Source organism: Cetorhinus maximus, chromosome 11 (assembly GCF_964194155.1).
Source record: "Cetorhinus maximus chromosome 11, sCetMax3.hap1.1, whole genome shotgun sequence".
Lineage (NCBI taxonomy): Eukaryota > Metazoa > Chordata > Chondrichthyes > Lamniformes > Cetorhinidae > Cetorhinus > Cetorhinus maximus.
The window spans coordinates 90,068,951-90,096,695 of record NC_135889.1 but is presented as its reverse complement, the minus strand read 5'-3'; the positions used below and the strand labels follow the sequence as shown (position 1 = coordinate 90,096,695).

Below are 27,745 nucleotides of genomic sequence, written 5' to 3'. Positions count from 1 at the left end.
ATCTGCACATGATGAATTAACAATTTCAGTCATAATGTAACTCATGGCTTGTCAATTTTCATTCGGACAACTGCAGAGATTTTCTACCTAAAAGTACCATGATTTCCCCTTTGTAATGGAAAAATAAGGAAATAACATGAGTGAGCTGTGCATGATTGAAGTACTGTAACACTGAAGACAGAACTGCAGACAATGATCAATGAATCCTTGCCACATCCCAGAAACTGAAGGCATTGATCAAGGCTGGGTTAAGATCAAAGGATCAAAGAATATCGCTGAGCATGAAAGATCTAAACTTCTTTGAAAATGTTCACAAAAATGTATAAAGCAGAGGAAACTCCTTAAGCGTAAATAAAATGAGGCACAAATTGAGGCATAGATATGCTAACAGCATTTTCTTCAGTTTGCTAATATATAGCAAAGCTGATTTTTCTGTTTGCACCCACATATTTTCAGTGCACAAAGCAACGAGAAAACTGGGTTGAGAACCCCAAGATTGGGTTCTGCTTGTACTTCGCACGTGTTATTTATCGAGAGGCAAATAATAGGCTTTGTTGTGCTTCAAAGGTATTAGTGTTTAGGATACATGGGGAAGAATTTTCAGGTCGGCGAGTGAGGGCAGGGCCCGCTCGCCAACACGTAAAATGATGCGCGGTGACGTCGGGCGTGCGTCCCGATGTCACCGGGCGTCATTTAGATTGTCAATTCGGCGGGCGCGCAGCCGACTTGACTGCGCGCCCGCCGAACTGTCGAAGGTCCATTAAGGCCATTGAGAAAGTAATTAAAGTTTTTAAGAATGCTGCCTGTCCAACCTTAAGGTTGGCGGGCAGGCGAAGAGCCCAGGCGTCCTTCACATTTTCATGAAACCTCATCCATGGGCGGGATGAAGTGTTTATCAATTAAATAAAAAATTTTGAAAAAATTCATTGACATGCCCCAGCTCATATGACACTGTCCCATGAGGGGACATATCTTAAAATATTTTATTTTCTTCATTTAAACTTTTAAACCTTAAACTAATCTCCCTGAGGTACAGAGGCACACCTCTGTGCCTCAGGGAGATTTCTGTGCACATGCACTCTTTCACACTGCGCAGGCCTTAATTGGTCCGCCCACGTAAAATGGCGGTGCAGCCCCGATTGGGAGCACCGATGGGGTTCGTGCCTGCCCCTGCACAACCCCCCCACAATGGGGGGGGAAATTTCTGTCCATGATTTATTTTGTATTCCTTCATGAGATGTGGGCATCACTGGCAAGGCCAGCACTTATTCCTCATTCCTAATGCCCTTGAACTGAGTGGCATGCTTGGAGGGTAATTAAGAGTCAACCACATTGCTGTGGATCTGGAGTCACATGTAGGCCAGACCAGATAAGGACATAACTTTCCTTCCCTAAAGGGCATTAGTGATAGTTTTTATGATAACTAGTTTCATGGCTACCATTACGGAGACTAGCTTCCAATTCCATTTAAATTCCACCAGTTGCCATGCTGGGATTTGAACCCATGTCCCTAGGGCATTAGCCTAGGCCTCTAGATTACTAGTTCACTACATAGTAGCACTACACTACTTTCTCTCCCATAGTGAGGTGAATTGACATAAAAGTTGGCTGCAACCATATGTGCTCCATTTTTAGTAATGTCAGGTCATGCTTCTTTTAAATGGGACATTGAGTTTCATGTGCTGTCTTCCAGAGATTGATAGTTTAAGTTACAGGTTGGTGAGATGTCTTAATTGATTTCTGAACACAGTGTTGATCAATGTTATGAATTCTGCTGTTGCAATGGAGGTGTGTTATTGCTAGAACTCCTTAAGGAAGAATAGTTAATACTTGGATCTCACCATCCCATTTAGAAAATTAGAGGTTACATTTGTTACGAGCTATATGTGTACTCTTTCAAGTGCTAGGGAAGTCTAACATTCTTTGACCAAGTTCATCAGCAATCATGTCTTAAGACAGAGGAAGGAAAGGAAGAACTCGCATCACTGAAGTACCTTTAATCACATCAGGTTATCTCAAAAGTACTTCACGGCCAGTACGTTATTTCCGAAGTACAGTGTTGTAGACGAATGCTACTGTCGGCTTTGTGCATGGAAAGGGCCGATATAAAACCACAAAATAAATGATCAGTTAATTTGTTTCAGTGGTGGTTGAGATAGGATTGGGGCCAGAAGAACTCCCTGCTTATCTTTGAAAAGTGCCATGAGATTTTTTTATGTCCAGATGAATAGGCAGACCGATGGCCTCATACAAACTATGACCCATCTTACATTGTAGCCTTTTGAAATCATTGAATGTTTTTGCTTCCACCACCCTTGTGGACAGTGAGCTCCAGGTCATTACCAGTCGCTGCATAAAAAAGTTCTGCTTCACATTCCCCCCAAATTTTGGATCTGTGTCCTCTAGTCCTCGTACCATCGGCTAATGTGAAGAGTTTTTCCCTGTCTACCTTATCTAAACATGTCATAACCTGTACACCTCTATCAAATCTCCCCTCAAACCCCTTTGCCCCAAGGAGAACAACACGAGCCTTTCCAGCCTAACCTTGTAACTAAATCCTCTCACACCTGGGATCATTCTGTAAATCTCCTCAAGGACCTCTCAAGGACCTTCATATCTTTCCCATTACCTACCCCTCTCTCTCCCCCTCTCTCTCTCTGTCTCTCCATATATTGCTTTATCTCTGCCTGTTTCAAATGTTTATCTATTCTTCCTTTAAAAGATGCAATAGTTCCTTTCTTAACTGCTCCTTGTGGGAAAGTCTATCCTCTAGCAACTGTCTCTGTAAACAAATTGTACCTAACCTATTCTCTCAATCCCTTAGTGATATTTTTAAATTGATGGCCCCACGACACTGACTCAAGTTTTAAAACCTCTATTAAATCTTCTCTTGATTTTCTCTGCTCAGTGGAAATAGTCCCAATATTTTGTGCCTTTCCTTGTAACCATAGTGTCTCATTCATCCTGGTTAATCTATGTTGAATGCTTTCTATGGCTTTTATGCTGTTTCTATAATGGGATGCCTAAAACTGCATATAGTATTCTAACTGTGGTCTAACCAATGCTTTGTACAAACTAATGTTTATGACTTTACACTTGTACTTATTGTACAATTCCTAAAACCCAAAATACTATTGCCATTTTTATAGCTTTATCAATCTACACTTTCTTTTTCAATGAAATATGTATTTATATCTTTAGATTTCCTTGTTCATCCACACCTCTCGGCAGCTTTCCATTCTGTGCATACTCATATCCCTGTTTTCTGCCATACTGTTTTCCTTCACAGTCCTCTTTTGGCAGTCTTAGTAGGTATATTTCAATATGATTATTAGTAAATCTCAACAAACATTTTTTGTTCTTCCTTACCCATGTACGGAGTTGTGTGAAATGTTTGGAGAGGTTCACTGCTTATTAGCTGTCTACTGAAATGTTGAGCAGCAAATTATTTCTCATTCACCTTGTACTTATATTGTCGCAACTGCTAAACATTCAGTATGCACATCATGGTGCATCAACATCACAAAGCATATTGGCAGTCAGCATACGGACCAACATCTGCTGCTGCCACAAGATCTGACCGAATACTGAATCAAGCTAACATTAAAATTAACTATACAAGTACTAAAAAGTAACAACTATGCTGAAATAATTTAAGATAAATTGAACTGAGAATGTAAATCACTTGAGCTTTACTCATGTGGTACATTACCTCAGCTAAGCTGCTCGATCAGATTACTTCCTTTTTGTTGATCCTTTGTTCCTTGCTTAAAGCGTGGTTGGTGGAGTACAGCATCTTTGTATCAAGATTGGTCTCTTAAAATGAACTGCTCACAATATCCATAACTTTACATCCAATCATGGATGTCACAGCAACCTATGATGCCTAGCTCTGAATGTTAAGAACTATTAACTATTCTCGATGTGGTAATTTACAACTCTAATACAGTATAATCAAGGATACTTTCTACATAACTTACTTAGTTATGTCATAGAAAACATAGAAACAGCAGTAGGCCACTCAACCCCTGGAATCTATCCTGCCATTCAATGAGATCATAGTTGATCAAAGTTCTAACTCAATTCACTATCCCTTTAAACCTTTGGCTGGCAAAAATCTATTAATCTCAGATTTAAAACTATTAATTGAGCTAGCGTCCACTGCTTTAGTGGGAGGCAGTTCTGGACTTCTACCACCCTTTGCATGAAGAAGCTTCCTAATTTCTCACCTGATGATTTGAAGGTTCTGTCCCCTCGTCCTAGACTCCTCCCCCAGCAGGAAAGCTTTCTCTGTACCCACCTGTGGTAATTATAGTTTTATCTAAATGTGTGGTATACCTTTAAGAAGAATGTTACGAAGGACGATCACATGATCTTGTGTAACCAATAGAAGAGTAACACGGGCTACCTCTATAGTCAGTAGTCTGTAGTTCGTAGTTAGTAGTCAGTAGTGTGGAGATAAGGTTTCATGTGAAAGCACACATGAGTAGCTACAGAGTACCTTGTAAATAAACAGAATGTGTTCCACCTAAGAAGCGTCTGCTGATCAGCTCTATCTATTGCATCAACACGGCCATCCCACAACAAGCATGCACCTGGGATTCACAAGTCCCAACACCACCCTATTAATTCCTTTCAAAATCCTAAAAATTTCAATCAAATCAGCCCATAACCTTCTATATTACAGGAAATACAAGCCAAGTTTATGTAATCTCTCCTCATAATCTAACCCTTGAGCCCTGGTAACACCCAGCAGAAACATGTCGCAATGTTGCAAAAAGCTACAAGAACAAAAATTGAGTAAATTATCAATATCACCTGGACCTCCAATGTACTGAATATCCTTGAAACACATTCCATACTTTTTTGTATTACAATGTAAGACTTTAAAATAATACTAACATTGCTTCTTTTTTTTATTCATTCACGGATGTGGGCTTCACTGGCTGGGCCAACATTTATTGCCCATCCCTAGTTGCCCTTGAGAAGGTGGTGGTGAGTTACCTTCTTCAACCGCTGCAGTCCATGTGGTGTAGGTACAACCATGGTGCTGTTAGGAAGGGAATTCCAAGATTTTTTACCCAGCGACAGTGAAGGAACAGTGATATATTTCTAAGTCAGGGTGGTGAGTGACTTGGAGGGGAACTTCCAGTGGTGGCATTCCCATCTGTCTGCTGCCCTTGTCCTTTTAGATGGCAGTGGTCGTGGGTTTGGAAGGTGCTGCCGAAGGAGCCTTGGTGAATTCCTGCAGTGCATCTTGTAGATGGTACACACTGCTGCTACTGTGCATCGGCGGTGGAGGGAGAGAATGTTTGTGGATAAGGTGCCAATCAAGCGGGCTGCTTTGTCCTGGATAGTGTCAAGCTTCTTGAGTGTTGTGGGAGCTGCACTCACCCAGGCAAGTGGAGAGTATTCCATCACATTCCTGGCTTTTTCCTTGTAGATGGTGGACAGGCTTTGGGGAGTCAGGAGGCGAGTTACTCGTCACACGATTCCTAGCCTCTGACCTGCTCTTGTAGCCACAGTATTTATATGGCTAGTCCAGTTCAGTTTCTGGTCAATGGTAACCCCCCCAGGATGTTGATAATGGGGGATTCAGTGATGGTAATGCCATTGAATATAAGGGGCGATGGTTGGATTCTCTCTTTTTGGAGATGGTCATAGCCTGACACTTGTGTGGCGCGAATGTTACTTGCCACTTGTCAGACCAAGCCTGGATATTGTCCAGGTCTTGCTGCATTTGGACATGGACTGCTTCAGAATTTGAGGAGTCACGAATGGTGCTGAGCATTGTGCAATCATCAGCAAACATCCCCACTTCTGACCTTATGATGGAAGAATAAGAACAATAATAGTGTATCTCACATCTCTGCAGCTACAAGTCCGAATTCAGAGGCTAAGATTTATTTATTTATTTTTGTTCATTCTTGCGATGTGAAGATCACTGGCCAGCACTTATCCCCCTTTCCTTATTGGCCTTGAGAAGAGTGGTGAACCGCAGTGACACATGATGAATTTGTCATTTTTGGCTGCTCTATGGTGAAGATCACAACATCCTTTGTGTGTTTTTATTTTTCTCATTACTTTTGCTACCAACTGTTACTAATCTTCTGTGATTCAGGCTTATCATTATTAAATACTAATATTTAAATTTGCCAAACATGCATCCTGGATGGCTGTAAGTTATACACCGTCTCCAGCAATACCCAGTGTGGCTGCAGCTGTATTGCATTAATCCAACCTCCCCACTGCCTCTCCTCTGTTATCCTTTTCTCATGGTACTCTCCACACTTGATTCCTTTTCTACCTATCTTAATGTTGTTGCATATGTCCTGGGATAGCTTCCCTTTCCATGCCTGTACGGTCACCTTCCATGTGCCTCTGAGTTCTAAAGTTGTCCCCCTCTTAATCCTAATTTATATATTGCTGGTCAACAACATTATCCATAAGCATGGGATCAGTTTTCATATATATGCTGATGATACCTAGCTTTGCCTCTTCACAGCCACCTTTATGACAGTTGTGCTGTCTAAATAATTATCCAACATCATGATCATCGATGAGCCAAAATATTTTCTAGCTGAATATTGGAAAAATCAAACGTATCCTTTCCCTTTGATGCCACAAACATCTCATGTTTGCTGGCCATTCCATTCATAGCCCCAGCTACTCACTCAGTCTGAATCCCATGGCGTAGCATTTCAGTGTCCTTTTCATTCCAGTCAATTATCAAGACTATTTATGCCCAACTGCTAGATATCTCCTGCATCCATTTCTACCTCAACCCCACCATTGCTGAAATATTCATCTACACCTTAATTGCATCCAAGATTGACTCCTGCAATACTCTTCCTGTACCTCCTGATTTTTTATGTTTTATTGCACATAAACTAACTCATTCAGAAATCCAATGCCTGAATTCTATCCCATACTAAGACCCACTGACCTATCATCCATGTACTTGCTTGCCTTCTGTAGCTTCTTATTGGTTTCAAAGGCCTTCTCCTTACTTACACATTTCTGCATTGCCTTATTCCACCCAACCTCAGCCATCTAATCCAGTCAGCACCTCTTTGTGCAACTGATATTTTTCCAACTCTGGCCTTCTGAATGCTCTGTTCCCCTCCCTCTTATCATTCACATCTCACTTGTGGAGGCAGCTATCTTGCCTCACACTGTGGAATTGTCTTACAAATAGCCCTTAAATTGAGTAGTTTTTATCTTTAAACCTACCACTTAACCATATCTTTGCTAACTATTCTCCCTATTGGGTCCACATCCCCTTCTTTGAAGTGTGACTGTGCATCGTTATGGTGTATTGTGAGTACAGGTTGTGTGGCATTATTGTAGAAGACACTTTATTGTTGATGTGCAGTTAATTACATGCGTAGCACCATGTAAATAAAATTAACTAAAAATGAACTTCCCTGACAAAACTGTAAAATGAATGTCAAAAATTAGCAGTGCAAAACAATTTTTAAAAAATTAAATAAATGTAACTTCACGAGAACAGGGCAGTATTCAGCCTGTGCAGACTAATGATGGTTTTGACTAAATTGTTGCCTGAGCCAATATGACCTTGCTTTAGCTGTTTAGAAGCTGCCATGCAGCGTGCAGCTAAAACACTCAGTGATAAGAATAGCCAGATATGTGCTAAAATTTGGCTTAACTTCTTGCTGCATGTCGCAATGTTATAGGTCTGATATCACAGAGTGGCATAGGAGGCTACCGAATGCAGCATCACCTCCAATTCAGCAGGTATCAAATAGGGGGTCAGGGGCTGGGCTACTTTGCCACTTATCTACAATCTTGTGTCTGTGCCTAGTCCAGGGATCTTCTTCTTTTATTCATTCACGAGATGTGGGCTTCGCTGGCTGGGCCAGCATTTATTGCCCATCCCTAGTTGCCCTTGAGAAGGTGGTGGTGAGCTGCCTTCTTGAAACCCTGCAGTCCATGTGGTGTAGGTACACCCACAGTGCTGTTAGGAAAGGAGTTCCAGGATTTTGACCCAGTGACAGTGAAGGAATGGCGATATATTTCCAAGTCAGGATGGTGAGTGACTTGGAGGGGAACTACCAGCTGATGGTGTTTCCATCTATCTGCTGCCCGTGTCCTTCTAGATGGTAGTGGTCGTGGGTTTGGAAGGAGCTGTCGAAGCAGCCTTGGTGAATTCCTGCAGTGCATCTTGTAGATGGTAAACACTGCTGCTAATGTGCGTTGGCGGTGGAGGGAGTGAATGTTTGCGGATGTGGTGCCAATCCAGTGGGCAGCTTTGTCCTGGACAGCGTCAAGCTTCTTGAGTGTTGTGGGAGCTGCACTCATCCAGGCAAGTGGGGAGTATTTCATAGCACTCCTGGCTTGTGTCTTGTAGATCGTGGTCAGGCTTTGGGGAGTAAGGAGGTGGGTTACTTGTCGCACAATTCCTAGCGTCTGACCTGCTCATGTAGCCACAGCATTTACATGGCTAGTTCAGTTCAGTTTCTGGTTAATGGTAACCCCCAGGATGTTGATAGTGGGGATTCAGTGATGGTAACGCCATTGAACATCAAGGGGCGTTGGCTAGATTCTCTCTTGTTGGAGATTGTCATTGCCTGACACTTGTGTGGCACAAATGTTACTTGCCACTTGTCAGCCCAAGCCTGGATACTGTCTAGGTCTTGCTGCATTTGCGCATGGACTGCTTCAGTACCTGAGGAGTCGTGAATGGTGCTGAACATTGTGCAATCATCAGCGAACATCCCCACTTCTGACCTTATGATGAAAGGAAGGTCATTGATGAAGCAGCAGAAGATGGTTGGGCGGATGACACTACCCTGAGGAACTCCTGCAGTGATGTCCTGGAGCTGAGATGACTGACCTCCAACAACCACAACCATCTTCCTTTCTGCTTGGTATGACTCCAACCAGTGGAGAGTTTTAACCTTGGTTCCCATTAACTCCAGTTTTGCTAGGGCTCCTTGATGCCACACTCTGTCAAATGTGGCCTTGATGTCAAAGGCAGTCACTTTCACCTCACCTCAGGAATTCAGCTTTTTTGTCCATGTTTGAACCAAGGCTGTAATGTGGTCAGGAGCTGAGTGGCCCTGGCGGAACCCAAACTGGGCATCAGTAAGCAGGCTGTTGCTAAGCAAGTGCCACTTGATAGCACTATTGATGACCCCTTCCATTACTTTACTGATGATGGAGAGTTGACAGATGGGGTGGTAATTGGCTGGGCTGGATTTGTCCTGCTTTTTGTGTACAGGACATATCTGGGCAATTTTCCATATAACTGGGTAGATGCTAGTGTTGTAGCTGTACTGGAACAGCTTGGCTAGGAGTGTGGTAAGTTCTGGAGCATGAGTCTCCAGTACTATTGCTGGAATATTGTCAGGGCCCATAGCCTTTGCAGTATCCAGTGCCTTCAACCATTTCTTGATATCACGTGGAGTGAATCGAATTGGCTGAAGACTGGCATCTGTGATGCTGGAGATCTCCGGAGGAGGCCAAGATGGATCATCCACTCGGCCATTCTGGCTGAAGATGCAAATGCTTCAGTCTTATCTTTTGCACTGATGTGCTGGGCTCCTCCATAATTGAGGATGGGGATATTTGTGGAGCCTCCTCCCCCAGTGAGCTGTTTAATTGTCCACCACCATTCACGACTGGATGTGGCCGGACTGCAGAGCTTAGGTCTAGTCCGTTGCTTGTGGGACCGCTTAGCCCTGTCTATCACTTGCTGCTTATGCTCTTTGGCACACAAGTAGTCCCGTGTTATAGCTTCACCAGGTTGACACCTCATTTTTAGGTATGCCTGGTGCTGCTCCTGGCATGCCCTCCTGCACTCTTCCTTGAACCAGAGTTGATCCCCTGGCTTGATGATAATGGTAGAGTGGGGGATATGCTGGGCCCTGAGGTTACAGATTGTGTTTGATTATAATTCTGCTGCTGCTGATGGCCCACAGTGCTTCATGGATGCCCAGTCTTGAGTTGCTAGATCTGTTCGAAATCTATCTCGCTTAGCACGGTGGTAGTGCCACATAACATATTGGAGGGTATCCTCAATGTGAAGGCGGGACTTCATCTCCACAATGATTGTGCGATAGTCACTCCTACCGATACTGTCATAGACAGATGCATCTGCGGCAGGCAGGTTGGTGAGGATGAGGTACAGTATGTTTTTCCCCCTTGCTGGTTCCCTCACCACCTGCCGCAGACCCAGTCTAGCAGTTATGTCATTTAGGACTCGGCCAGCTCGGTCAGTAGAGGTGCTACCGAGCCACTCTTGGCAATGGACATTGAAGTCCCCTGCCCAGAGTACATTCTGTGCCCTTGCCACCCTCAGTGCTTCCTCCAAGTGGTGTGCAACATGGAAGAGCACTGATTCATCAGCTGAGGGAGGGCGGTACATGGTAATCACCAGGAGATTTCCTTTTCCATGTTTTACCTGATGATGAGACTTCATGGGGTCTGGATCCGATGTTGAGGACTCCCCGGGCAACTCCTTCCCGACTATATGCCACTGTGCTACCACCTCTGCCAGACCTGTCCTACTAGTGAGACAGGACATACCCAGGGATGGCGATGGCAGTGTCTGGGACATTATTTGTAAGGTATGATCCGTGAGGATGACTATGTCAGGCTGTTGTTTGATTCGTCGTTTGACTAGTCTGTGAGGCAACTCTCCCAATTTTGGCCCAACCCCCAGATGTTAGTAAGGAGGACTCAGGGCTGAATTTGCTGTTGTTGCTTCCAGTGCCTTGGTCGATGCCTGGTGTTCCATCCAGTTTCATTCCTTTTTTGTAACTTTGTAGCAGTTTGTTACATCTGAGTGTCTTGCGGGGCCATTCAGAGGGCATGTAAGAGTCAAGCGCATTGCTGTGGGTCTGGAGTCACGTGTAGGCCCGGTAAGGAGGACAGATTTCCTTCCCTAAAGGGCATTGGTGAACCAAATGGGTTTTTACAACAATCGACAATGATTCCATGGTCATCGTTAGACTTTTAATTCCAGATTTTTATTGAATTCAAATTCCACCATCTGCTGTGGTGGGATTCGCGGTCCCCAGAGCATTACCCTGGGTCTCTGGATTACTAGTCCAGTGGACGATACCACTACGCCCGTGGCTCCCAGCTTTTTCAACTTGGATCACATTAACATGAAAAAAGCCTTAAAAAATTAAGTCAAAAAAGTAAGAGCCTTGTTTTCATTGTGGTGATCTAAAGCTAATGTTGCACTTTATGGTTTCAAATGATCATTTTAATGGAAAACATCATTGTGCCCTAAATACACCTGTTTGAGTGGTATAGCTACACCTTAGTTATAGATCAGGAAATGCTGGAAAAACTCAGCGGGTCTAACAGCATCTGTGGAGAGAAAGAAAACAGAGTCAACGTTTCAAGTCCATATGTCCCATTTTCAGAGCTCTGAAGAAGAGTCATACGGACTTGAAACGTTAACTCTTTTTTTTCTCTCCACAGATGCTGTTAGACCTGCTGAATTGTTCCAGCATTTTCTGTTCTTGTTTCAGATTTCCAGCATCCGCAGTATTTTGCTTTTACCTTGGTTATAAAAAATGCCTTTGGTTCAAGGAACAGGTTTTATGATTACAACAGTTATGTAGCTGAGATGATAAATTATTCTGAATGTGCTATTGAAGTTTTTTGAAAAACAAGGATCAATAACCAAAAAAATCTTAATTATGTGCATCCATGGTTGAACTCTGCTTTAAGGTTAACTCAATTGACAAAATTAAAATAAGAAAAGGGAAAAAACATGATGGGCTGAATAATGTGCTCCAAAAATGGGACTGCTCCGTGTCCATGGCGACATAATATCCAGTAGGATGATGTCCGGTCGCATTCCCAACGTCATCACGTCGGAAGGCAGTGGGTTAGTGGCCGTAGAAATCGGGAGCCTACCCTCCATATTCAAATTGTCAATTAATTGATACTTGAGCTCATTAGCAGTCCAGTCGACTGCAATAATACATGTTGAATGCAATAATACCGTCAGAGTGTGGGAAAAACGGCAGGTGGGAAGCTCTTTTTCCTATGTTTGCTTGTCAAGGCGGGTTTAAAAGCTGCAGTTGGGTTCATTGTTTGACTTCAGCAGTCCAGCCTGCTGTGTGTGTGTGAGTAGTTATTCTATTCAGTGTATTAGTGTCATCTAGAGGGTATCAATCCTGAAAGTTGGGTGCAGACTTGTGTTCTTAGTGCCTCATCCACATCACTGCAGCCTTTGTACTGTGATGATCATGGGGATAGTGGTCTCCATGGGAGACGCCTCTTCCAGTGAGAAGTAGAGGAGGAGGACATTACGAAGGAGAGGGAGAAGGCTGGATGATGAGGGGAACGAGGCACTCAATGCGCATGAGGGTGCCCGACTTGCACAGGAGCAAGGGGCTGCATGATACTGCAACAATGGATGCGTGGAATAAGGCCTTATCCTCCCAGTCGAGTATACAAGGTGAGAAAGAGTTACCTTCAAATATCTGAGTCAGTGCCAGAGGAGACCCAGGCTCTCACGAGCCATAGTACTTTCTCCATGTGAGATGCTGGCCAGGAGATAGCTTCCAACTCCATGGGGGGGGTCATCCGATGTCAATTGCTGTCAAGGTCACTGTGGTGCTGAATTCCTTTTGCAACTGGATCCTTTCAGGCTGCGTGTGGAGACCTCAGTGAAACAATGCAGCCTGCTGCCCACCACTGCATAAAGGCCTTCACCAATGTGATGTTCCAAATGGAAAGTCAGTATATAACATTCACCATGGACCGCCACAGTCAATTTGAATGAGCCAGCGCGTTTGTGGCAATGGCAGGTTTCCCCAGGGTCCAGGGAGCGATGGACTGCACACATGCCGAAGGCTCCAGCAAGCCAGCCCTGTACATTTATAAACAGGAAGAGCTATCACTCTCTAAATGTGCAGTCACTACGTGACCATCATCGGAGAATTATGCAGGTCTGCACTAGGTACCCAGGCAGCAGCCACGACTCCTACGTTCTCAGGAACTCTCAGGTGCCAGACATGTTTACTAGATGGATGGCTGACTGCTGGGTGACAAGTGCTACTTTGAAGGAATGACTCTTGACACCAGTGCGGTTTGCTAGGACAGACACAGAGAAGAGGTACAACAACAGCCATGGCACAACCAGAGCCATTGCAGAGCAGACAGTTGGGCTCCCAAAGTTGAGGTTTTGATGCCTGGATAGATGAGGAGCACTGCAGTACGTTCCATCCAGAGGGTCATTGATGGTTGTTGTGTGCTGCGCTCTGCACAAACTTGCGGTGCAGAAAGGGGATACCCTGGAGGAAGAGGGGCCACAAGAAACCAGTCAATCCTTTGATGATGAGATAGATGAAAACATGGGGGAATCCCGAGACAGCAAAGTGCAAGGGTCTGCATGGGAGTGCGTGGATGGCCTTAATAATTCTGAGGCTCCAGTAGGTCATGCAGTTGAGGCCTCTGAACTGTTTATGCCCTGGGCACATTTCTTTCACCACACCTCCACAGAAAACACGTTCCAAAAGTCACTTCAGCACAATCACTGTAGCCACCTATTAACCATTGCTGCAGCTGGACACACCTTCACATAATATTCGGCATGGACCACAACTCCTGTCATTTTCTTAGACCAGAAATAACCCACTTGACCTCTACATGATTGTTATGAAACACAGTTTATTAACATATGGACAATGGGTCCCTGTCAAGGAAACAAAATCTAAACACACCCATGATATGTGTCTACTGTGGGGTCTTTCTCAATCTCTTCTATGTGCTGTGGTGTGGTGTTCCCCCCTCACATTCAGCTGCAGGGGAGAGAAGCTGCTGATCCATATGCCCCCTTGTGCTGCATGACTTTGGCAGGTGTCCTCTTGGTCGGTGAGGCCTAGAGGGCCCTGGCATATTAGAAGTCTCATGCAGAGTGGCAGCAGGCTCTTCTGTCACTGTGGAAACTCAAGGGTGACTGTGCCAATGGCAGAGGGGCAGAGGAGAGGCTATCCCATCAAAAGCACCCTCAGAGGTGCCCAACCTCTGCCATGAGGATTGATTGGTCCTTCCTGAGAGGGACCGGGAGCTGCCCGAGTGCCCGGGCTCCCAGCCTCCCTGTCGCCATGGCTCTGGGCCCCTGAGCACAGAGCCAGGGCGATGGAGTGCAGGTCACTATGCACAACCAGAATTGCTTCTGCAATTTGGTGGGCCTGCCCCTCCAAGGCAGTCACCAGTCTGTCCATGGAGAAAGCATGGTGCTCTGAAGAGAGGGTTATCGAAGTGCTCATGGCCTGGATGGACATCTCCAGAGTCTGTGCCAGAACATACAGCCCCTCTAGTATCTCCGCCAAACCTCCACACGCCTCTTACTGGATGTCCAGCATCGGCCGCCTTACAGACGATTCCAGAGGCTCAAATCCGACTGGGACTTAGTCTCTGGATCACCTTGAGCACTCCTCCGACTGCCAGAGACCTGTTCCATTACACTTTCCGGCAGCTGCACGTACAATTGTGAACTGCCCTCACCAGATTGTGCTTCCCCTGCTCCAAGGCCCAAAACCTTGCCGAGGTGCCAGTACCTGCCCTGGTGCTTGGTGCAGGAAGAGGATGTGCCACTGCAGCCTTCAAGGCTCCCCTTCCTCCTGGTAGGATGGTGTAGGTCCCTCTGGGCTTGCGATTGAAGCAGCAAATGGTTCACCTGCGCAGGAGGCAAAAAAGAAAGGGCAGGTTATGGCCTTTTCTCTACATTTATGGTGTGTGCAAAGACGCTATGCTTGCCTTCACCTGCCTTCAGCTATGCTGGCGCTACATGCACAATGAGATATTACTATTTGTTAACATTTAACAATTTCTAGAATGCAGACACTGTTTCTTCCTTGACCCAGGAGTGCTGTTAAATCCATAAACTGTGGATGGCTCATTCATAACAGCATATGAGGCATCGTGCACTCTCCCCTTATCCCACTTAACATCTCTCTCTTTCACCTCTAGATAATACCCTTTGCAGTCTGACCATCCTGAGGCCCTCCTCCAATCTCGCCTCTGCCAACTGAACGGCTGCAGTCACTCACTGCGAGCTGCAGAACCACCATCTGCAGTGATGTGAGGAAGCCCAGGTTGGCAACACCGCCTCCTGTCCTGCTCCTTTCCCTGGCACACCACCCCCATAAAGGCTCCCGGGGGCCATGTTCAGTGTCATTTATGCATCAAGTTGCCTTGCACTTCTGAACAGTACAAAGATGGACACTTCCCATGACCTTCCGTGTGCACTCATGTCCACAGTGGAGACGTACTCATCCTTGCAGATCCTAAAAGATCATTGAGCCTCTTTTGACATTGAGTCTACGGTCTCCAGATGATCCCAATGCTGCTGACCTCTGCGGCCAACTCCTTCCAGGTTGCTCTGATCATGCTGGGAGATCTCCTCTTTCCATCGGCCTGTACCTCCTGCCTGTTATTTACAGCCCAGAGGAGGGCTTGTAGGGAGTCGTCATTGAACCTTGGGGCCAACCTAGTCCTTCTTCCCTCCCCGTCATCTGGCTCCCTTCCCTTGGCCATCTATGAGAGAGAAAGATAGTTATCAGTCAGCTGCTCCATATAGGCTTAGAACACATGCCATGGCTGTGTCTTCCTTAATTCTGCCCCTCTGTGAAAATAGTTTAAAGGCTCTTCAGCTAAAAAAGGTTGTAGACCCCTGACCAGGGATTCTTTTACCCTTCAATCCTGGCAAAGGCTGCTAATGAGGCTTTCCAAAGGCTTTCATGGATTTCATCCCCATATTGTGACACTCACCTTCAATTGTCCTCATGCTTTTGAAAATTGAATGTAAGTAGAATTCTTCTTAAACCACTCACCCAGTTCTGCACCAAGCTGCTGCTATGCTAATTCAATGACCATGAAGAATTGGGTGAAAGCAGAACACTTCCTGTGTCTAACCATTAAGGTGTAAATTTCATTTAAACCAGAAAATCCAGGCTCGAGTGTTAACAAATAACCAGGAACCCTACCATCTAAGAGAGATCTAAACCAGATGCCAAATTCTAAAATTCATCAGAAGAGCCACAAATGACACAAGACTTTACATGCATTTGTTTTATTGGGATTTGATTTTTTTTAATTGTAATGCTTGTGATAACAGACAAATTGCTCTGCTGATATTTCTCATGAGTGTTTACAAACTGCTTAGATGATGATGGGCTAAATAGTGCTGTAGCAGGACATCTAAAGGTATCTGTCATTAGTTAGACTTGTCCTTGCATCCTTAGGTGTTAAAATTTTGCATATGACAAGATGCTGGAAATGCGAGCTGATAATGCTGTCACAGCAAGGGACAACAGACATCCAAACCTTAGTGAACAGGGCAAGAAACTGCGGCCTGAATTTTTTGGAAAGCGGGGTCTCACTTCCTGCCATCCCTGCCTATTCCAAGTGCCCCGCAGCCATTTCACATTTGAATGAGCACCGAGTGGCTGAGGCAGGACTTCTACCCTTCACTCGGGAGGAAGTCACGTCTTAGAGAGCTGCTGACCAATCTGGTTGGCTGGCAGCTCTCCAGTCTCTTCAGCAACAGCGCTGCAGTGAACAGGAGAGGAGATGCAGGAGGACGTTGGAGACTAAGTCCGGGCACTGGAGGCCCACCTAAGCTCAAGGGGTCCCAGGGCAGGAAAGGTAGGGAAGGCCTGGGGGTTTTGTGAGGGGAGTGGGGGAGCGATTCGGGTCTCGAGGGAGATGCCTGGGGAGGGGGGAGGGGGGTTCTCGAGGCATCTGTACCTTAGCAAGGGGGGTGAGGGGCAGCCCAACTTCAGAAGGGGGCTTCTGATGGAGGTGCCCACACCAACCTCACCTCCCCACCCGAGAAGTAACTCTGTTCCTTTTCGGGCTTCTCCACAAAAGTTTTATCCTCCCGCCAGCCTAAAATTGAAGCTGGGTGGGAAACAGCTCCCACTTAAGGGCTTCAATTAGGGCAAGGGTGGGCTTCCCATCTGAGGCCTTGTCCACTCTAGTGTAAAATCGTTGTGTGGTCGGGACGGGCAGGAATCCAGAGAGAATCCCATCCCTTCAATTTCACGCTCCCCCATGCCTAAAAACCTGCTGGTGCTGGAGCATAAAATTCTGGCCTGTGTTTTTCATCGATTATTAGATTGAAGGATTGTGAAATTAGTAGCAGAAAGACTGACAAGAAAGTATAGAATGGGTGAATTCAACTTCAATCAAGGCTAGAAATAGAAATAAATGAGAGAGAAAATGATATGATTGAGAAAGGAATAAAAGAGACATAAAAGTAACATGATTTTTATATTTTAAAAATCTTCAAACAACAATTAATACCTAAAGGAATGAGAATCCGTACTTCAGATAGTTAACTTTAAGCGCTGGAGAGGTTATTTGACACTAATTAATGCTTACCACATAATTGGAAAAGTACTGAGACTTGAAATGGTGACTTAACATTCTGTGGTGAGTTCAAACCATAGTTACCTTGCAATACAGCAACTTAATGCCATTCAATGCGTCTCAATGGTGAGACAGTCAGAGAGATGCCACCCTTGTGAAGCTAACAGTGGAATAGTCATCTTGGACAGCAGATCTTGGATATTGGCTAACTAACTCACATCTGCCCCTCACCTGAAATTGGTATGACTCTTGTACATAAATAATGGGAGCACCATTAACCTCACCATTATTTTGAGAGCAAAACTGAGGTAAATATTTAATAAAGGGAATGGCAATTGTGAGGGGGCAAATGCCTGGCTGCCAGTTTCTGTGCTTTGTTAAGATAAATGTGCCCTCTAATTGTTGGGAGTTCCATGCATGCAGAAACCATCAAGTTCAAACAATTATTCTTCCTGATCCATTACTATTGACACAGCTATGATTCATGAACCAGCTTGCAAGCGTTAGATGCCAGGTGAGCTAGTGTCTAGTGAGGGCTTCTGAGGGGTGATAATATAAATGAAAGGGTTAAAGGGAGGCAGCAATGGAACAATGGTGATGATGGCTGGCACAGAAATAGCCAGCAATAGCTGTGGGAAAGGAGGCATCTGTCCGGATATTTATTTGTTCAATTCAAATCAACCTAGGCCCCATTGACCTCAGGTCTCAGAGCCAAACACAAGCCAGTAAATTCACTATTATATATATGCAGCGGCATTCGGCGTTTTCATTATGCTGGCATCTCCCAGGTAATGAAACTTTTTATTGATTTTCTTTTTGGTTTAAAGGATTCAATGGGCTGCTGTGAATACAGTTGGAATCCTTTATCACTAATCTTTAGGAGGGCAAGTCTAGTAATAGCAGTGGAACACTTAGCAGCAATAGTCAGTGATTGAACTGTAAATGTGCATCAGTTTTGAAACTTCATACTCATTCCAGGAATGTATGGAGAAGATGCAATTTTGACGGAATCTCTTTGCACTCAAAAAGAAGCCAACATTAGAAGTCTCTGAAGGAAAAAAATAAATATCCAAAATCCTTTAAAGTTGATCGTTTGAGGGAGCGTTTTGTGTAAATGCATTGATGCATGAAGAATACTGACAGCTAAACATGCAGTATGTTAAAAGTTCAGTTATTGGAGCTTAGGATTGATTTGGTGATTCATAGTGAGGTTTAACTGGGATGTTTCAAGCTTTTCTTTCCTTGTCCTGATGCCTTGGCATGCTTTTTCTTCTCTCACTCATCCACCTCTTTCATATACTGCAAGTGTGTGATTAACATGAAATATGGGAAAATATCTTTATAAGCTCAACTGGAAAACAGTTCATACTATGTTGGGTGAACATAACAATACTTGCACTGCAGCAATTTTCAGAATATCCTGATTCTAGTTCCAATTGTAAATATGGTCATTTCAAGGTGCCATCCATACACTGGGTAGTGCTGCATCTCTCAATGCTTCACAACAGAGCCAAATGTACTGAATTGAAAATTGGACTATTCATTATAAGTCTGTTGTCTGCAAACCTTGTTGAATACATTGCAAAAGAAACTTTTGTTATTTCAATGGTTTTGAAAGTTATGGGCAAATTCATTTTTACTGCAAGCCCTCCACATTTGCATAATATTTTGATTAGTATTAATTTTAATTAATTAGTATTAGTGCCTAAAATTCCAATTGGACTACTCTGCCAACAGAACTGCAGATGTCTAGAAACCTGAGACCTCACCCTAAATTGCAGGACCAGGGTCCTTTTTGTGGTTGGTTGAGAAGGCCATTGTGGATAACATTAGGAACAGGAGTAGACCATTTAACCCCTCAGGTCTGCTCCACCAGTCTCTTAGACCAATGCTGACCTGCACTTCAACTCCATTTTCTGTAAGAACATACCTGTGGTATCTTCCCCAATAATGACCAGAAAAATGGAAGCAGTGAAAGGCCAAAATTAAAAAAAGAAACTGAGTTTCCTCCTGAGGGAATATTGGACCACACTGGGATTTTGCACTGCCCAGTTGGATGATCTGTCGATTTCACTCAGTAATTCATTAACAGGATGTAATATGGAGAAGGGAAGTCAACGGTTACTAATGATTTAAAAAAAGGTCCACAAGTTCTCCTCGAAGCAGTGTTTGTTTTCAGAGATCAAAAAACTGAAGTTGTGAATGATGGAAATCTGACATTAAAACTGCAGAACTGGAAGAATACAGAGGCTCCATCCGTGTATGGAAAAAGATTAACATTTTGGGTAGGGATCCTTTACCAGGATTGGCGTTCTGATGAAGAGCTCCCTTCTGAAGTGTCACCCCTTGTTTTTCTGTTCATATGCTAATCCAAATAAGGTGAAATTTGTCTTTCTCAATAATGCAAAATCGGCAATAATCCATTGGCGGTGCACACAGCCCGATGTTCTCAATTGAAGCCAATGCAAAGAAAATTGGGTGGGGTATAATGCAAGTTAACGATTTGCCATCCCATTTTCTGCTACCACAATTTCACCCCCATCGTGTTTTTCTCATTTTTTAAAATTGATTTTCTGAGGTAATTGTGAGAATTTTCCAATGTTGGTTTCCAACTGACCAAAAGGTAGCTTTTAACTTGTGCGTCTTTTCTTGATGATGTAAATGATTTATCTGATAGCACTGTATTGAAAGACAGTTTAAAAATACCTTCTAATGATTGTTAGATAGTATTTGATAAAGTGCAGTAGATTTTTGAAGCACAATTATGGGCAAAAGTAATGCTGTTCACGCAAAATTTCAAACCAGCTAATTACAGATTGCTATCTGTCATATGCAGCGAAGCTAGTAATATAACACACAAACCTGCTCAAGCATGTAGCTGGTCTACAGTAATTCTGTGTTTGTTCAGTACTGCAGTATCAATATTTATATAAACTTTGCCTTTTATTATAGCTAAGGTAAAAAAATGTGGAATAATGCATGCAGAAAATATTGGTAATTAGTACAGATTACTAGTAGTAAATCAGCATTGGTTTACCAGTCCCTTGAGTGCCATTGAACTAAAGAATTGAGTATATAATCAAATAACATGCAAATATTAATGCCCAAGATTCTTTGAGTCTCCAGATCCCCAGTGCAATTATTTTCTATTCATTTTAATTATCTTTAACAGATGACATTAATGACTTTGAGTTAGAATTCTTTGGAAGGAAATGCTATGAAGAAGGTGATGTTCAAATTTGCCTTCTGGGTCTGAAAATAACATTTATATAATGGTTCCTAAATTTAGTACTGTCAGGATTTTTCTATATCATGTGAGGTGATCACATAAATCATTCAACCTGCCTTCATCCTTATTGTTCATAGAATATGTGTAATATTTATGTGTTGTTTAATTTCATACGGTGAAAATGAAAGCAACTTGGAAATTAACATTTTTTTATATTAATCAAAAGACTAGATTTAAATTCCAATCATTTATTTATTTCATCCCCATTGAGTGGCATATTTTTTCAAGCTATTGAATGTTGTGAAAATGGATGATATCATAATTACAACAAGACATATGAAAAGTATTCCAAACAAAATTAGAATTTTGTTCACACACAAACTACATGATTACTTTTCTGTAATGATTTTTCCATAATAAACCATTGATAAATTAGTCGTCTTACTTCAAAAATATTTTTCTTAAATAGTAAACATTTGAAATGAATGATTTTAAAATATTGTTTATGATTAGTTTATTAAAATGTTTGGAAAAAATATGACACAATGACTTTACTAAGTAATGTGTTGTCAGTTGATGAACTTTGCTGTTTGTGTCACTATATTTGAACTTTTATATAATATAAATAGAAAAATATGCATTATGGTAAGAACAGGTTAGCAAACAATTTTGTTACATAAACAGAACCAACAGAGAGAAATTTAGTTCTGTATTTAATAAAGTTATCATTACCAAGCTTGCTGCCAACTTGCTTTATTGTCTGACTTCAGCATGTTTAAAAAATACAAATGATGTTCTGACAGAAGAGTATATATGATTAGAATGGATTTATTCCAAGCCCTATGAATATTTTAATCATTTTTATACATCCATGCAACTATAGTTTTATCATATGAACTAAGTAAGTTCAATTAAAAACCACTGCAGCTATTCATTTATAAGAGTCAATTGGAAAAAAATCATTAACATTTCTACTTTGCATTCTTTTTTATCAAATGCTGTGTCAATTATTTTACAGAAACTTCACTCACGGATCGTAGATCTTTCGTCTGGGGACCTGTTCTCTAATACAGAGAAGAACAGAAGCCCAATCCAGTCAAGAGCTACAGAGACTCAAATTCACGTGGGTTATTTTCTTTCTTAGAACATTTTTCATCCTGTGAAACCACCACCCTATTTTTGTGTCAAAGCTCTCTGTCGCAGATGAAAAATAATGCTCATCCTTAAAAATGTTATCAGAGTGTATTAAAAAGCACTCTCATTGTTCCACTCTAAAAATGTTTTCTGAAATTCAATACCATCTCCCCAGCTGATAGAATAAGCAGAATGTGTCACATTGTACAAAAAGGAATAAATCTCAAGTCATTTCTCTGAGACACTTTTTTTTAGTATTGATTACATCTCAGTCTCTCTGAGAAATGGGAAGGAGCTTTTTATTAAAGTCCATGTACCACATTACTCACCCTATATTTATGATATATTATGTATGAACTTTTAAAAATTCATGTGCTCTGCAATTTTCAGTAAAGGAAGGAGTTTACAGACATTTGTCAGTGAAGGCTATGGTTTGTACACCTAGTTTAACATGTTGAACCATAAAATAAGTAAAAACAAAGCCAATTTGTTAAATGTAGATACTGTGAGAGGTTTGGTTTATCAGCAGCAAAGGTATAATCAGAATTTTCCATTAATGGGGCTCCATAAGATTTTAGAACATTAGAGTAATGTTTTACTTTATTTTAACTGCTGAAAACAACAGATAAATGTAATAGTTATGATTTAAAATAAAAAGCAAGGCATATAATTAAACCAACTACATCTACAATTTAAATCTTGAGGGGATAAAAGATATATCTATTCATTATAGTTTGTATCCTTAGAATTTCTGCCCTTGTATGTCTAGTAGACGATAACAGACTACAGGACACAGAGTCAAGCCAAACATACTAGCCAACAGTGTAAAATTTGTAATAATTTAAACTTATTCTGTGCTGTTTGTACCTAATTGTGCTGATCATAAGTGACATGAATTTATGATGGTATAATTGAAAAATTAATATTGGCAGTTTAGGACCTTTCTTCCCTGCATTATAATGACTGTAGTCCATTTTTAAGTTATATAATTTCTGCATTTTGCAGGGGGTGGGGAATAAATAATCAAAAATCTTTTTCCTTAGAGCTGAGTTGTATTCAGTCAATTGAGATCTCATCATCTGTGTGATGATTGCTATCCCAGTACTGAAGGAGAATACAAAGTGTCAATATATGCTATAACCAGGAAAGTGCGGATGTCGACAAGTGGCATGAAGATGAATGACAGTGCAGTACAAAACTTAGTTTTGCTAAGAATTGAACTGGATAGTAACCTAATTTACCTCCTTGATTTCTGTAAAAACATGAAACTTATTTAATCTGTTAATGCACTTTATGCTAAATCCATTGTTTCCGTGATAAGCTGCAACCTGGCAATTTTTCACGGTACATATATTACAGTTTGGAGAATCATTAGAACTATTTTGTCACTTATGTTTAGAGATTTTAAAGTAAGTAGTAAACTATGCACTTTGTCACTCAAAATAATGTACAAGAATTATTAATTAACATTATTTAGACCTTTGTGGTTTAATTTACATCTGTATAATGTGATAGAGCATGAATGAATTATTTTCAGCTGCTTATAAAGAAAGAGTGCCAGTAGGCAGTAGCTTAGTTATGCTATGGGCTGCTCTGTGTACATAATCATTGAGGGCTTGGCGCATGCATGCCAACTTTTTAATATTAAGTGAGGAAGGATGATAGTGTCCCATTTCTCGGAACAATAAAAAAAAGATTCAGTACTGAGCCCATAAAGTGTCTGGGTTATCCAAATGACTGGATGAGTAATTTCTAAATCCGATTTCACCCTTGAATGAACTTGTGTTCAACCAACATGAACCTCATGTAGTGTGAGATGGCCCGAAGGGGCGAATCTTCTTATGATATAAGATGACTGTAAATGTTTCCTTACTGATGTGTCAGTGTTTCTCATCAGTTTGAGTATGTTATTTAGAGTTATGCCCTTAACATTGAGTTAGGTAAATGGTTATATCTAGATTGCTCTAACCAGAAGCTTCAAATCAGTGATTCCTTTTTTATCCCCTCTTGGATTACAAACAACCTAAACCAAGTTCAGAGAAGAACTTTATCGATCTTAAGGAAGGTCACTTGTCTCTATACTCCCAGTGAAACATATTCTGAATTAATGTGCCACTTTTGAGTTTATGCACACCTCAAACTGTTTCTTGTTAACAAAAAGTGTCTTTACAGGACAAAAGTAGCAAACATAAGTTAAAAATAATGGATGTAATAAGGTTGCTATAATAATAACAGTGAGGCTATCGGTGTTCGCCATTATTTAGGAGTAAATTGGACAGCAATTTTTGGTGTCCACTCATGCTCGGTTACATATGGAAATCAGAATTTTGTTGCTTGACTTGCCCAGCTCATCCATGAGCTTCAATACATCAATATCGTGATGAAATATTCAGCATTCACATATGTGAAACTGTCACTAAACTCATCAGTAAAAGTTTGGGCTTGTCCATTGAAGTGTAAGTGATTTTTTAATGGTGTAGTAAGTCTCAATTACTGCCAAACAACCTCTTTTGCACTGAAAGTTTATGTTTACCAGTGTAATTCTCATTCCTTTGGATCTTAATTATTGGTGATGAATTTAAAAATTAAAATAAAATATTTTCTTCTTTCTTTTTCTGTCCCTTTATCTCTTGTTATGACCAGGTGCATGAGCAGTGAACTGGCTCCCCTCTATTCAGCCTCCTTGGTTGGTCACAACAAAGGTTTAAATTTCTTTTCCACAAAGATATACCTTTTCCGAATCCAAATGTATTTACTATTTAATAAGGAGCCAATCAAACAAAGTTTTCTTAAGTCGAAGAAAGAGCAAATTTATTAGCCACTGAACCTGAGGGGAAAAAAATAATAAAAATGCGATGTCTCATACACACACAGATATCAGAAATAAGGGGCAGAATTTTGCCGTTGGCGAGCAGGGGGTGGGGCCCACTCGCCGACACGTAAAGTGACACGGGATGACATCGGGCGGAACCCCCGATGTCACCCCACCCCATTTAAATTTTCAGGAAGGCGGGGGCGCAGCAAAATCAGCTGCCGTCCCGCTGACCTGTCAATGGCCAATTGAGGCCATTGACAGGATCATTTAAACAATTAAAGGACCTGCCCGTCCAACCTTAAGGTTGACGGGCAGGCCAGGAGCCCCGGCGGCAAATAGAGAAAACATGAAACCTCATCCAGCGGCGGGATGAGGTTTCATGCAGGGTTTAAAACATTTTAATAAAGTTATTCTGTAAATTATGAACATGTCCCAATTCATGTGACATTATCACATGAGGGGGACATGTAAGGGAATTTTTTTTTATTTTTAATATTTTTCAAAGTCCAGGCGATCTCCCTGAGGCTGCACTTAGCCTCAGGGAGATGTGCGCTCTTTCGTGTGCATGCGCGAAAGAGTGCACTCTTGCTTTTAGGGAATACCCCCCTCCCGCACAGGAAGCGCATAGCGCTTCCCACCAGATGTCACGCTGGACGAGCCTTAATTGGCCCGCCCACATAAAATGGCGATGCGGCCCGCTTCGCTGGTGGGGATCGGTTCCGCACCTGCCGGAGATTGGGTCGGGCCCACCCACCCGACAGGGAGAAAATTCTGCCCAAGGAGTTCAATAAGAAAGAAAGTACAAGAGTATACGGTTAAACGTCCTTTGATGGTCCTTGAGGTGCACATTGCTAAAAGTTGCAGCTGATTTAGGTTATGTGGTCTCTTGGATGCAGTCGGATGTAGAAGCTGTTGCAATTCTTACAAGAAGTTGGTAGATTTCTGGTATGTTGACTTCTTGAACTGGGTCATTCACTTGTTCTGAGAGAGAGAGATCTTCAGCCGTTCTCTTCTTTTGAAGTCTCTTGTAAAAGTCTCTCTTCAGGATCTGCAGCCTGCCCTGTTTTACCTCACCCACTGTGTATTTCCAAGGGGTTTTGGGTGGGTCTGTCTGTACAAGCCATTGTTTCAATACCCAGCACTTTGCATTTTAATGTCTCTTCCTTAGGCAGTGATGAGTTCTGATAGGTGTCTGGACTAGGAATTGACTCTCTCTTCACACTTCCTTGAGGGCTCACCTTGAAATGTGGCTTTGCATTTTAAAGCAGTTTACTCTGTCTCAGTTCAAATTGCAGAGCTTGAATTGTAAGTGACTTATGGCAGCCATTTTTAGTCAGTGTCCCTTCTTGTCTTTAAAAAGGCCTTTTTAAACAGTTCAGTATAGGTTTGATCAGCCGATGAAATTACAGGTTGACATCACTCATGCACAAATCCCATCATTGTGAAATTCTCTCTCTTTCTGAATCCTACATTTCTTCCCTTTGATTTTGCTTTCTGTACATAATCTTATATTGAATAAACTATTCTTATATATATTTCCTGGTTTAGATGCTGTGGGGCTGAAACTGGTCCATGCCAGCAGCATCAAATGGGCTATGGTGGCAACAGACTTTTCATTGCATCAGTTTTTTTTTATTTTCCATTGACTTGGATTTTTAATCTCGAATCAAGTAAAAGAGATAGTGGAGCTAGGAAACATGTTTCCAAACAGTGATTGAACAATTGTCCTGTGAACTTCAGCAGAAAGAAGATTAGGCGTTGGTGAAAAGTCAGTTGCCAATTCGCTACCAGCCAGTTTCATGCTGCTAACATAGACCAATGTCACCCTATAGGAGAAATTTTCACGTCGGCAAGCAGGGGGCGTGGCCCCCTCGCTGACGTGTAAAATGACACGGGATGACGTCGGGCAGAACTCCCGATGTCACCGCACTCCATTTAAATTTTCCGATAGGCGGGGGCGCAGCAAAATCAGTTGTCCGCCCACCGACCTGTCAATGGTTAATTGAGGCCGTTGACAGAGTCATTTAGCTAATTAATGGGCCTGTCCGTCCAACCTTAGTTGGCGGGCAGGCCAGGAGCCCCGGCGGGAATTAGAAAAAGCATGAAACCTCATTCACGGGTGGGATGAGGTTTCATGTAGGTTTGAAAAGATTTTAATAAAGTTTTTTTTAAAATTATGGACATGTCCCAACTCATGTGACAGTGTCACATGAGGGGACATGTCAGGAATTTTTTTTTCACTTTTTAACATTTGTGACAGAGCAGCCGATCTCCCTGAGGCAGCACTGAGCCTCAGGAAGATGGGTGCCCTCTTCTGTGCGCATGCGTGAAAGAGCGCACTCTCGAGTTTAGGGAATCCCCCACTCCCACCCACCCGCACAGGGCCTGCCCATGTAAAATGGCGCAGCACCCCGATTGGAGGCGCACCTGTGCGCGCCCGCAATTCACCTTTGCCCCCGACGGGGAGAAAATCCTGCCCTATGTGTCTTAGTAAGGAATTTTCAGTGATTGGTTAAAGAGCTGCACTGTCCCTCGTCCTGTTTACACAATCCCAGCTCTCCTGCGGAGGAAATTGCACTGTTTTGGCTTGCCAAGAACTGCAAGCTCGAGTGCAAAAGCCAGTGCAAGTGTAAGCATAGTGAATGGCTGGCACCATTCATTCATTGATGACCACAAAACCCAGGCCAGTTAGTGTTATTAGTAATTCACAATTGTGAATAAATTAGGGCCAGGATTTTACAGCTCCGCCACAGTGTGTCTTCCCCGCCAACCCCCAACCCCTGCACTGGCAGATGTGGCGAGCCACTTAAATCTCCATTCGGTTCGGTGGGGCTGTAATATCCCGCTGGGTGGGAGGGGCCATAAAATCCTGGCCCAGGTTTTAGAATTTGTCTCACTTTTATTACTATAAAACCTAACACAGAGGAAAGTAATGAACTGAAGTAAATACAAATACTCATCTGAAAACACAATGATGTTTAATGCCTGTAGTAATTAAGGATGGCACAGATCTGAGGGGAATACAGTCCCTTCTTGAGATTTTTGTGTGATGTAGATAAATGACACCGAAAATCCCTGGGGCAGCATTTTCCCCCCCCGTTGTGGGGGGTTGTGCGGGTGCGGGCGCCGGTGGGCAGATTCCCTATCAGCGCCCCCTGTTGGGGGTGCACCACCATTTTATGCAGGTGAGCCAATTAAGG

At 42.6% G+C, this 27,745-nt stretch overlaps 1 protein-coding gene across 5 annotated transcripts in view; it reads left to right on the top strand.

Annotated features, from left to right (window-relative positions):
* Positions 1-27,745, top strand: part of LOC144686773 (nck-associated protein 5-like) — a 673,917-nt gene that overhangs the window by 534,796 nt on the left and 111,376 nt on the right. For all 5 annotated transcript variants that reach the window (XM_078552424.1, XM_078552429.1, XM_078552425.1 and 2 more), the window contains one exon: positions 21,615-21,719. In XM_078552424.1, coding sequence (XP_078408550.1) covers positions 21,615-21,719 — 105 coding nt within the window. The remainder of the gene's footprint in view (positions 1-21,614; positions 21,720-27,745) is intronic.